Source organism: Tachysurus vachellii, chromosome 7, assembly GCF_030014155.1.
Source record: "Tachysurus vachellii isolate PV-2020 chromosome 7, HZAU_Pvac_v1, whole genome shotgun sequence".
Classification (NCBI taxonomy): domain Eukaryota; kingdom Metazoa; phylum Chordata; class Actinopteri; order Siluriformes; family Bagridae; genus Tachysurus; species Tachysurus vachellii.
The window spans coordinates 18,023,454-18,035,835 of record NC_083466.1 but is presented as its reverse complement, the minus strand read 5'-3'; the positions used below and the strand labels follow the sequence as shown (position 1 = coordinate 18,035,835).

The 12,382-nt window shown below is 37.8% G+C and overlaps 2 protein-coding genes and 1 long non-coding RNA gene across 3 annotated transcripts in view; 1 reads left to right on the top strand and 2 right to left on the bottom strand.

Moving 5' to 3' along the window:
* Nucleotides 1-1,922, bottom strand: part of LOC132848751 (uncharacterized) — a 54,632-nt gene extending 52,710 nt beyond the window's left edge. Inside the window, exon 1 of the long non-coding RNA XR_009648761.1 lies at nucleotides 1,885-1,922. This is a non-coding gene — a long non-coding RNA (uncharacterized LOC132848751). The remainder of the gene's footprint in view (nucleotides 1-1,884) is intronic.
* Nucleotides 1,923-4,885: 2,963 nt separating this feature from the next.
* On the bottom strand, nucleotides 4,886-6,514 carry si:ch73-335l21.4 (E3 ubiquitin-protein ligase-like). The gene is made up of 2 exons (XM_060874716.1): nucleotides 6,031-6,514; nucleotides 4,886-5,596 (listed from the first exon to the last, which is right to left on the bottom strand). Exons 1-2 carry the CDS (start codon nucleotides 6,431-6,433, stop codon nucleotides 5,538-5,540), a joined length of 462 nt encoding a protein of 153 aa, XP_060730699.1. The 5' UTR covers nucleotides 6,434-6,514; the 3' UTR covers nucleotides 4,886-5,537.
* A 2,265-nt stretch (nucleotides 6,515-8,779) lies between these two features.
* Nucleotides 8,780-11,810, top strand: si:ch73-335l21.2 (RING finger domain-containing protein). The gene is made up of 2 exons (XM_060873477.1): nucleotides 8,780-8,914; nucleotides 9,914-11,810. The coding sequence occupies exon 2, from the start codon at nucleotides 10,002-10,004 to the stop codon at nucleotides 10,611-10,613; it is 612 nt and encodes a 203-aa protein (XP_060729460.1). The 5' UTR covers nucleotides 8,780-8,914; nucleotides 9,914-10,001; the 3' UTR covers nucleotides 10,614-11,810.
* The last annotated feature ends 572 nt before the right edge of the window (nucleotides 11,811-12,382 follow it).

Below are 12,382 nucleotides of genomic sequence, written 5' to 3'. Positions count from 1 at the left end.
CAACAGCACACTCTTAGGACTAACTGTACTTCAGGAAATCTTCCTGTTTTATTGCTTCCGTCTTGGCTTTGGCAGACAAGAAGGTTACTGTGTATTTGTCTGCCGGTTTATGTGTGTAGGCTGGAAAGAGCCCAGAACATAGATTTGTCTGTATTAAAGAGTAGTCTAAATCATCATCCTTTTTATAGCTCACTTGGTGGCTCGCTTTTCTACAGAGACTCTGTGTCTCTTTCTATGAAATCCTGCCTACATTTACACAAGTTACAAGCTGAAACAGATTCAGCAGCCACAGAAAGAGCACTGGCTGATTCACCATGACATTAGCCATAATCTTGTTCTAATGCATTTCACTACCTGGTTTAGTGCACTTAGCTAATTTCCCTGTTTACAGAAGAATATGTATAGAATGTTTTTTTCATGTGTGTTCCCTGCTGAAAAAAAAATCAGCTTTGTCCGATCAGCTACCAGCTGCCAAAACACAGGCCCAGCTGGTCAAACTCATAGACCATATATGTCACAGAGCTGCATAAAACAACACAGAACCAAGTACACTACACAGTACATATAGTGGATGTGTACACATATGGGCATACAGTACAAAAACAATACAATAGTTTTGAAAGTGCATCAGAAAGGATGTAGGTTGTCCATACAGCATTTTGTGTTAAGTTTCCACCTTTCCTTGTTGTTTAACGTTATTATTAATAAAGGTTTGCTTGTCTGATTTCCTTATTCGTTTATTATTGTCATCAACATAACAAAAATAGATAAGGGTTGGACTTTCAGCAATATTAAATCAAATCTTAAAGAGTCACAAAGATAGTGAATGTGGACAGAATCATTGAGAGAGAGAGAGAGAGAGAGAGAGAGAGAGAGAAGCATGGTGGTGGGAGGAGTAAACATAGTTTGCCTTGTCGCTTTGGGGCCTAAAAGAACTGCACATAGTACAGAATCCTCATGCAGTGATGTGTGTGTGTGTGTGTGTGTGTGTGTGTGTGTGTGTGTGTGTGTGTGTGTGTGAAAGAAAGAGAGAGAGAGCATGAATAGAAGGAGGGGTGGGAAAACGGCAGCATGGACATGTTCTTACACACATTCAAGCCAAATTCGCAAAGAACCTTATTTCAATCATCCAACGCATTTTTCCCCCTTCCTACTGCATAAAACATAAAAATCCCACCATTCAGTCTTTTCCCAAAGTGTCACGTCACCATTGTCAGACTGCAGATCTATGCACTTTTCATTGAGAGAACACAAAACTTCTTAAGTAGATGGAATGTTCCACTTTCCAGGCATTTACGGGGAGGGGGCAGTAATCCAGTGTACAATGTATGTAGTCATGATTGACAGAAACACCCCAAACACATTTTACCCCCTTCGCCTCGGCCTCACGCTGAGCCACAGCAACAGTTGAGGACTGGCTGTAGAAAGGGGGGATTTCTGAAGAGGCTTTCCTTTTGGAAACGAAAAGTTTAGGGGTCGCACAGATGAATAAGAGAAGGCCAGCTTTCATTTACTTTGTTCTTTGATCAACGGAAATACTTTTGATTGATTCACGAGCTTGTAAAAGACATTATATACAGCAGTATATCATGAATCAAAAATGTGTTCCCATGTTTAATAATCTGTAAAATGAAATGTTCAAAATGACACTATTTTACGCAACCATATTTTTGCGCATAACATTACGCATGTTTAAAATTTTTTACAAGATATAACAGATCCTTAATGCTGACGAAAAACAAAAGTGAACTCAAAGACCTCCGAGAGCATTAAATCCCTGAGCAGTACACACACTCCATCTAGTGGATAGGGTTTAAGGCAGTGCGTAAAGAACTGTTCCTTTTAAAATGTGAAACATAATATTTAATAGAACACAATACTCACTCATTTTCTACCGCTTATCCGAACTACCTCGGGTCACGGGGAGCCTGTGCCTATCTCAGGCGTCATCGGGCATCAAGGCAGGATACCCCCTGGACGGAGTGCCAACCCATCGCAGGGCACACACACTCTCATTCACTCACGCACTCCGGACAATTTTCCAGAGATGCCAATCAACCTACCATGCATGTCTTTGGACCGGGGGAGGAAACCGGAGTATCCGGAGTACACGGGGAGCACACACACACACACACACACACACACACACACACACACACACACACACACACACACACACACACACACACACACAATGCGGAGGCGGGAATCGAACCTCCAACCCTGGAGGTGTGAGGCGAACGTGCTAACCACTAAGCCACCGTGTCCCCCTAGAACACAATACATCATACAAAAAATACACACACAGGAATGTGATCATATGTGTGTGTGCGCTCTCTGGTTATCCACACAAACAAAATCCAGACAATCTATTTTCTTTTTCTTCTTTAAAAACTGGATAGGAACAAGATTTCAAAGACTTAAAGAAAAAAGAATCGGAAGCTTTGTTCTTTTAAAAACATTTATTTCAAGTATTTAATGTCATGTAAGTTTAAGAAATTAAAAAAAAAATACTGCAAAAGAAAAGCAAAATCTCTCTATAAAAATAGTGCACCATAGCTCTAAAAATCCTCAGACGTAGCTGAGAATCCTATTGCTATGAACACAATTATATAAATCTATTTATAATATTATATATATATATATATATATATATATATATATATATATATATATATATATATATATATATATATATATATATAGATGATTGGCAACACTGTTTGCTTGCATGTTTGCATAATTTTATATTTGTACATTAACGGTTTATGAATTACTGAATTTGACGTTCTGGCCTTCGGGACACTCAGGTAACCTACAACTGTTAAACAAGTGCCACATTATGTGCTATGTATTTATTAACATAGGATAAATTACTGCCAGACTAATGCGTACCTTTTTAGCAGGCTTTTAGGATTAATGATGACTTTGGTGACAGCATGCTTTCAGCATTGCTTGGTGCTGAAGTAATGGATCCATTAAAACATTAAAATCATTACTGCTGTTTAAGACATCTGTGCTAAATTATATCTGTATCATATAGTATCTGTGCTTTCTTGGGCCTTATCCACAAAGAGCTGGTGTGGCTGCAGATTTTACTTCAATCAAATTAAAGATAGCAGTTTGGAGACTAAGACAAACTGATTATACAAGTAAAAGCAGGTGTGGATCCTGCAATGTCAGAATGAAAACTTGTAGCCGTGTCGGCCCTTTTGGGAAAAGAGTCTAAGTTAGTGGTATATTCTGTCAAGGCCTTTTGAAAGTATTGACACAAGGATACTGGCCAAGGTAGAATTCAAGGTAGACGAATAATGTTAGTATTTGCTATTAATTTGTTTTAATCTTAAATGTTTGGAGATATGTGTCTTGTTAAACACAAATGTGTACAGACCCTTATTTGGATAGGCATAACCCATATAAAGTTTATAGACTTAAAATTTATTTTATTACATACTTAAAGTACAGAGTCTGTCCTGGATCCCTGTGGTTCTTTTATGGTCTGAACATTTGGCATGATACAGATAAATGGTCATTATTCTATATACTGAAAGATGTTGCTTGCTTTAAAGGCAGTGCTGAGACAAGGAGTCTTTTGAAACAGCTGTTAATATTCTCAGTATGTTTAAAGAGAACTGCTGACACAGGTGAGGTAAAAATTTGTAAAGGAGTTGATACTTGTTTCATTTATCATGTTATACTTTTAATGCTTTTGTTAAATCAGCCAGTTTGTGATCCAATGCAACATTATCATTAACATGGCCATTGTATTGGTCATGAAATGATGGTATTGAATCCTGTTTGTAGCTGACCTGCTGTGCATGCAGAGCCAAAAAAATCCTGAAGACATTACAGAATGATTTTATGCTGAAAAGCTTTTCATAGCAGAAATAAAGGAAAAACGAGTGCTATACAGATTTAGACACAGATTAAACACCAGCACTTTCTAAATATGTGACCTCAGTGCTGACAGGTTAGGAATGGTGCCAGCTGGATGAATCAATGTTACGGGAATTATGTTCCACTGTAGGATTTTTTTCTTTCCTTTTCTGCATCATGCTTCTATCTGATAATGCTGGGGGTAAATCTGATTTTTAAAAACTCTTTACATCACCTGGATTCATATACTTAAAATGTGCTGTTTTGAGGAATATACAGAAACATATACAGTTCTCATTCTTTGTAAGATTACTTTAAAAGCACATAATGCTGTGTTCGAGACCTAAGATCAGCAATAATTAAAAGCTCCTCTCCCACTGGCAACTGGATTTTTATTGAATATCTTGGACAAAGCTTATTGATTGATGTTCAGCAAAATATTTCCCCACAAAATGTCTCATAAATCACAGTCTGCCAGACAAACATAAAAAAAAGATCTTTGTTTCTGTACCTAACCTCAGTATCAATGATACACAAATATATTTGTTCACATTTTAATTTTGTTTGAAATTCACCAGCTGAGAAATCTTCTTGTTAAAACAATGTCCAAGTGCCATCCAATGGTAACAGAAACTCATATCACATAACAGGCTATATAACTGGCAAACAGAAGTGAAATGGAAAGGCCTCTTTTAACATGTGCATTATTGGCTTTGTCACATTCGTGACTGTTTCCTGTATAGGGTTATATTTGTTGTTTATTTTGGGGTAAAACATGTTCTTACAAGATGATGCTACCAGATGTTCTTTACTTAATAAAATTGTACATTTCATGGCAAGTGTATATAAACACATGCTACTTTTTAACTGCATGGTTTCTGTTAGCTGCTAATAAAATTATGGAAATCCAGGACACAGATTCTCATCATGGCACCTTTAGACTTTCAACTTACTTATTCAGATCAAACCATTTCATAGATGTGGATGAAACAATGAGACCGCTCCAATATCAGTGCGAATATCGTGACTATGTTTTTATTCATTCAAGCTTAACCTACATTTTAAATATATACACATACACCCTTTCTGCATGGAAATGTTACTCAGGCTATATTAAGAAAGTATTTTTCATATTACAATTTTTAAAAAATAAAAAATCTGCAATGTATCCTCAGTAAAAATATTTCCCAGAAAAATTTAAACAAGCAAGTTGTTTATGTGGTCAGGAGAAAAATCTTTAAAATTCAAGAAAACATCTTTATTGAAAATGAAACAATAGAAAATGGATTAAAATAGCATAATAAATACAGATGACTATTTACAAGAAGCCAAGTTTTAAGCTTAACACATTAGAATTTTAAAAAAATTGTCAGAGTCAGAGTGCAAGCGGCCGGCAATCTAGTATATAGCTATAACAGTGGTAGGTAGCTGCTTTTCACAGTATTGAAAAATGTAATAGGTAAAACATTCAACAGGAATATGATGCACCCTTGGTTCAACTCTTTTGTTTACTGAAGTCTTCTTATGGCTAATTCCCTTCTCTCCTGGCAGCATGCTGGGGAAAGAGTCCGAGATTTTCAGAAGGCTCTGAAATGAATGATCCATGCACCAACTCTTCATTGGACTACATCCAATAGGTCCAGTTCATCAGTCGAGGTTTTTTACATCATGTAGCAAGCCATCAGGGCCAGATCCCTCATTTCAGCATCGGTAATACAGCCTAAAGAAACAACACACATATACACACACACACACATGAGTGCTTGTTGATTCTGAAGTGCTTTGGAACTCATGAAATCAAATCTAAGTTATAATTAGCTAAGACACCAGTTCCGAACTCTGTACCTGGAACACTAGAAGTGGGGGGTGCAAGAGCAGGGGAAACATGTAAGCTGAGGAGCAGGGGGTCTAATATTATCTGGAAAGGACCAGTGAGGGTTCAGGTTTTTATTTGACCAAGCAGGAGCCACACCTGATTCTATCGAAAGCTAAGATGAAATGATTAATCAGGTGAATCCAGGTGTGGCTGCTGCATGATCACCTGCTCCCACAACTTGTCTTTCCGGATAGGTTTGAACAGCCCTGGTTTAGATGCAGGGTGATATGACAACGTCAAGCCTATGAAATAACTCCGTTGGGAAACACTTTCCTCACCTCGCTGATTTGGTCCTTTAAGTTTCTTGTAAAGACGCTTGATCGACCTCCACAATCGTCCTCTTGGAGTCGTAGGTGTGTGATCTTTAGACTGACTGGATGTCTCAGTCCTTGGTTCTTCGTCATCCTCAGGCGCGGTTTCCTCGGGGACACCATCCACCTCCAGACGAGCCCAAATGTCCTCGGAGACCTGGAGGTTGTCTCTCAGTCTCTCCTCGTTCAGAAGTGTGGTGTGTCGGCAGAAGGCGCAGATGATCCGAGACTGAGACGGTTCGCTTTGACACGCAGCGAGCGTCAGTAAGCAAGTTTCACAAAAGCAGTGTTTACAGTCCAGCTGGAGTGGACAGCGACGGCCAGTGTCGAAAAGCCGGTAACAGATCCCGCACTCGAGCTCGGACAGCATGTCGTCGTATGCTTAACTTCTGAATTAGATCTATTGGAAAAGCTTTGACGAATCTGATAGAGGAAAACCTTTCCTGGTGGAGGGAGGACCTGTTTTATAGGCTGCCCCAAACAAAAGCAGCGTGCGTATGTCGGCGGAAGTCTCAAAAAGGAAAAGAAGAACACACACAATCCAAACAAACGCTGTGACATCATAAGCTCTCGTTATCTGATGCCTCGTGGAGCACGTGTAAAATGGCCAGAAGCTTTGTCATAACTAAAGTTTTTTTCTGACTAGTGACTCATTTCGGCCGCCCAGACTTACAAATAAAAGAAATGTATGGCATATTCACGCTATTTTGGGTTCAAACACTGTGGATAACTTGGATTTTTACCTTCACCTGGACATTTGTAGTCTACGGCTTCAAATTTTAAAAATAATTTATTGCCTCAAAAATGGCTTTTGAACATGTGGTTGAATAGAGTTTCAGATGTTGGGCTACCAATCAGAAGGTTGAGTTCGATCCCAGGTCCAAGCTGCCACTGCTGGGCCCCTGAGCAAGGCCCTTAACCCTCAACGTAAATGTAAATGAACAATTTCGGGTACATGCAGCTATTCTAAAGTTATAAATTAACGTTTGAACTGTGACTCAATAAAATCAATGGTTCATTACGGACAGTACATGTTTGGCCTAGTGTTCAAAATTAAACTCAAATTATCTCTCTATTTGAGTTTTGTTAATCATACATAAAATTGCCACACAAGCACCATAAATATTTAGATGCTTCGGGTTAATCTGGCCAAGAAATACCAGATATCTACGAGGACATGGATATCTACAAGTTTCTTATTTGTAGGTGTATTAGATCATGCAATACTACTACTACTTTTTTCCTCTTTGAGTCTGGTTCCTCTCAAGGTTTCTTCCTTCCATTTTAGGGAGTTTTTCCTTGGCACTGTTGGCTGTGTCACCTCAGACTTGCTCAGTGAGGATAAATACATACACATTTAAATATATCTAATATTAATCTTGAATTTTGTATTCTTTAATCTTTATATTAACCTTTGTTCTATGTTTATGTTCTGTAAAGCTGCTTTGAGACAATGTCAATTGCAAATAAACTTGAATTGAATTGAATTGAATACTAGTTAAATCATATATGTGTATTAAAAAGTAATATCAATTAACTTCCTACAGCAGTGCTCTGTAAGGCCACGCTTGTAGTTTCACTACTTTTTAGATCAAGTTTCCTTTTGAAATTGACTTTCTAACTCACCACAATCATTTTTTTTGGGATGCCTGGAAGTTGTTCATAGAGGAAATATGATACTGTAGTTATTGTTTACTTACATTTACTGTAACCCTACGTCAAACTGATTTACAAACAAAGTTGCCTACACATGCCCTAACATTGCAACTAATAGCAATGTCTTTCTACCACACGCTGACTTCCCTAAATTTTCTTGTCCTCCCACGCTTGTTTGTTTGACTTTGACAGTAATTTCTGGATCTAACTGGCTGGGTTTTTACAATCCTTTTGGCCCTGCAGACGGCCTTTGTCTGAAATATGTATGACCTCATTCTTCAGGAAGTGAAAGTGAAAAAAAGCCTATTGATGTAAATTGTGTATTTCGGGCTCATTGACTACACAGAATTGCAGCTTAATTTATAGAAAAATTGAGAATATATTATAAAATAGTATTTCTTTTTTGTTCCAATAAACATATACTATTACATTTCAGATTCAGATTTCAATACTTGTTCAATACTGCAAGCCACAATCTGTTAATGTGTGATCATTTGTTGAACATGTTGCTACAGGTTCTTAGAAGTGGAAGCACTTGAGGTCTAAAGTGCCTGTTTTGACTTGGTCAACACGAGTGGAGGAGATGTCACGGTTTGCCACTCTCGCTCCTAAGAAAAAAGAGCGGGTGAAAAAATTAAAAAGATGTACTTGAGTCCTCATGACTTATGATCTCTTGGCAGCTGAAATGCTAACCAACCTAGTGGAAAACACATGAATCCGTTAGCTGTTCTTATAATGATTACCGAAACACAATAACCTTTTGTCTGTTGGTACAATGCTATTTATAGTTTTCTTGAATAAATAGTATATTTGACATATAGGAATAGATGCCATGTACAATAAAAATTTAAATCACAAGCCTGCCATATGATAATGAGAACTGTATGTTAACTTTAAAATCATCACTCCTTTCCCTCTCCTAGAAACCAAACAATCTCTAGGTAATGAATGTCATGGAAACCCACCCCCCTGGTAGGACACAAGGCAATGGACCAAGGGAATTAAAGACAGGGGAAGAGATTCAGCTTAAATATTTTCTAAAACGTACGTGTTCATAGAAGCTTGACAGAGGTGACATTGAAGGCTGTGTAAATCTTTTCTTTTAATGTGGCGTGTAAAAATGGACATCCTGTTCCAAAACAAGAAGAGACACAAGGCTTTGCTGGAAAAGCAGCACTAGTAATTCTTCAAACAGGTAAATGTACTCTCTTTCCCAAATTAATATGTGATCAGCTGGCTTTGGTTTGTGATATTGAGCAACGGACCCACTTAGATTGAATTTATTATCTATATCTCCACAAAGTATCCCTGCTGTCTCTTAGGATATCTCTATCCTAGCTTGCTCGGATAGTCTCGAATGACTATTCCTAAAACGTATCGTAGCAGAGGCTGTTCTTCTGTCATTTATATTTTTGTGTTCTAATTACAGGATGAAAAAGAAAGTTTTAGAAATTTTATACAATCTTGTTGACTGGAATAGAGTATAGATTCACCCATATGAAACTGCTGTTGAACACAACTGCAAGCTTTAGTTGCACTTACTCTATAGGGATCGATACCGCTAGGTAGCTCTTGGTCTGAGTGATGGTTGCTCTGGCAGTGCCAATGTGAATTGAGGTTTGGGATTGTGAGTCTAAAACAGAAACAGACTACATGCAACAACGAACATTACTCCAGAGAATATAATGTATGTTTGTGTAATGTGTTTAGTTGGAACCTGTGCTAATATATCTATATATCTCTCTACAGTGAGCAGTCATCTTCTCAACATACACACACATACACACAAGCATACTTCTGACTAGCAAATTTTTTTACACAATACCTTGCAGAATGCAGTGTCAGGTATTTTCAAAAGCAAACATTAAGAGAGGGTTTGTGGTTAGAGTTATGAAACCCACTGTAATCTTGTTTGGTCCAGTCAGCACACGCCATAGCCAATACTTATGAGGAAGTTGTTTCCAACTTGCTTATTTTGCACTATTGAAACACATTCAGACAGGAAACAGTGTAATAGTTTGAATTCGGTTGAATGATTGTTTCCTGTTTCTCAGCCACAGTGCTCCATGAGGATAATTATAAAGCCACACATTTTTTAGACCTTTCATGGCTGTGAAACTGTGAAACTATATGAGTGTATGGCAATACAAATATATGGCTTTTCACAGTACACTAACAATCCTCTTCTTTACAGCTCTATTTTTCAGACAGGATTCCTTTTAGGATCCCAAATCACACTATAGATCTCAATCTTAGAAGTCTACAACCTACCATTAACCTCCATGTCAGTGGCTCCAGTACAAGTTACAACATCTCCCAAAGAGGAAATCGCTGCCAGTGGGGACTCCCCAGAGTTGGAATGCCCCGTGTGCTACCAGGAATATGATCAGGATCGAAAACTCCCACGTATGCTGGAATGCCTACATGTTTTCTGCACAGAATGCCTTCATAATATTCAGCTGTCTCCTCTCCACCCACCCGATCCCAATAGCCCTGCATCCATCTCCTGTCCCTTGTGCCGCCACGCCACCCCACTAGAAAGTGGTGATACACACTCCCTCCCATGCAACTCCCGTATCCTTGCACAGCTACCTCCTGTAACTTTTCGCCTGCCTGTGTCAGTTTCCACCCGAATGGGTACTGTCACTCAAAGGGTGATCCTGTCTCTGGAGTCACGGGATGCCCGGTTTATTATTTTACCTACAGTGAGCTTACGGGTGGAGCAGATGGCCGAGGGCTCAGGCACCCCCGAGTCCTTAGCAGGTCCAGTGGAGGGGTTTAGGAGGAGAAAGAATCTGATGTGTGTCCAGATGTTGGTTGTAATATTTTGGATGCTTTTTGTCTTGGCCTGTGTGATGGGAGTGCTGTTTGGCCCTAATTTGTTCCACAACTAAAAGACAAAAAAAAGTATAAATTAATTAATTTACTATATATAATTTAATGCAAAATGATAAACCCATAAAACCTCAAAATCTACTCTATACCATGGTATTTTGTGTGTGTGTGTGTGTGTGTGTGTGTGTGTGTGTGTGTGTGTGTGTGTGCGTGTGTGTGTGTGTCTGTGTGTGTGTTTTAATAAATGTTACATATTTTAATTTAGATCATTTATCAACTTTATTTAGCTCATTTAACTAATTACTACCTTCAAGCTTTTACTCCATTGTCAAAATGAAACCATATCCATATATTATGACATGTCAATATATGTATTTCTTCACAAACTGCTGGAATTCACACATTTATTTCACATATTTAAATAAATTACAGTCTGTTTTTTATGTATGCATTAAAAAAACGAATTGTCATTTTGCCATGGAAATACCATACTAACTACGGTAGTAATGCGCAGGAGTTAAATAAGCGCTAAATTCTGCCCTCTAGTGGATATTTTATAAATAGCCATTTGGGACTCTTCAAAGCTCTTCATGTTTTTTGATGAATGATGGTGAAATTGTTGTAGTATATTACTTTAAATTTTTCTGGTGCTACACTTAACCCTTGTTTTTTCAGATTTCACTGAATGATTGTAGTTCTCAACTAGGGTGTAACAGCTGTAGCATATTTAGTATAGCCAAGATTTCATCTCAGTTTAATTTGTTAAGGGCTGGATAATGAACCATTTCATTTCCATGTTTTGGCTCTACCAGGACTGTTTGTTTCTAAAAGAATGTAATAGAACCAATGTGACCAACCAGTTTTCTACAATCAAAACATTTCTCAGCAAATAATGGGTATGGTATCTTAATTATAGGTGTAGTCTGTTGTTATCATATACGCATTAAATATGCATAATAGAATTTTGTAGTTGTCAATTCAGTCCAAAACTCTAAATCTTGATCAATTAGATTAATTGCACTGTCCTTATATCTGTGCGCTAAGGCAATAAATTGCCTGGGATGGGCAAAAGAGAATTCTGGGATGGCACTTATTATTATGGCAATTATGAACAGGACAATGTTTTATTAGCAGAATATGTGATTTAACCCTTGGTGTGAAATAACCTTGTACATACTGTATTTTCTTTATGTTCCTAATAAGTGATTTGGTTAAAACAGCTGGAATATAACAATAAAGCATGAATTATGCAGGAAGATCAGATCTCTCAGTGATGAGCTGGGGTGAGTTGGAGTCGGGGGGGGAGTACTCATGATTAAAATTAAATGATATTGTAATTAATGAACTAAAACACATCTAGATGACGTCATTTGAAACAACAAAATGTGAAATCAATTATTTTGAGAAAATGATTACTATATAAATATACTGGGCAGTGTATATGTTTGTGTTGTGTGTGTTTTTATACAGAAGTAGCCATTAAGCCACAGTCCACGGAGGGTGTATACGCTGTCAAAAACTGTATAAGCTGAAAGAATGTGTGCTTTTTAAGTGAATAACTTTCCAGATACTGGCAGTCTATACTGTACAAAAAAGTATTTGCAAATAGTCAGAGAAAGGCCGTGAAAAAAGAGTAATTGCTGGGAAAATCTTTATGGGGAAATTACATCTAATTTGTGGTATATGGAGGCCTGGTTTTCTGTCACCTGGAACATTCTAGGCTTTTAGGTAGATGAATAACAAAAGTATCCTTCTTGATGCAGAAAAGAATGCAAATAAAAGAAGGAGAAGAAGAAGAAGAAGAAGAAGAAGAAGAAGAAGAAGAAGA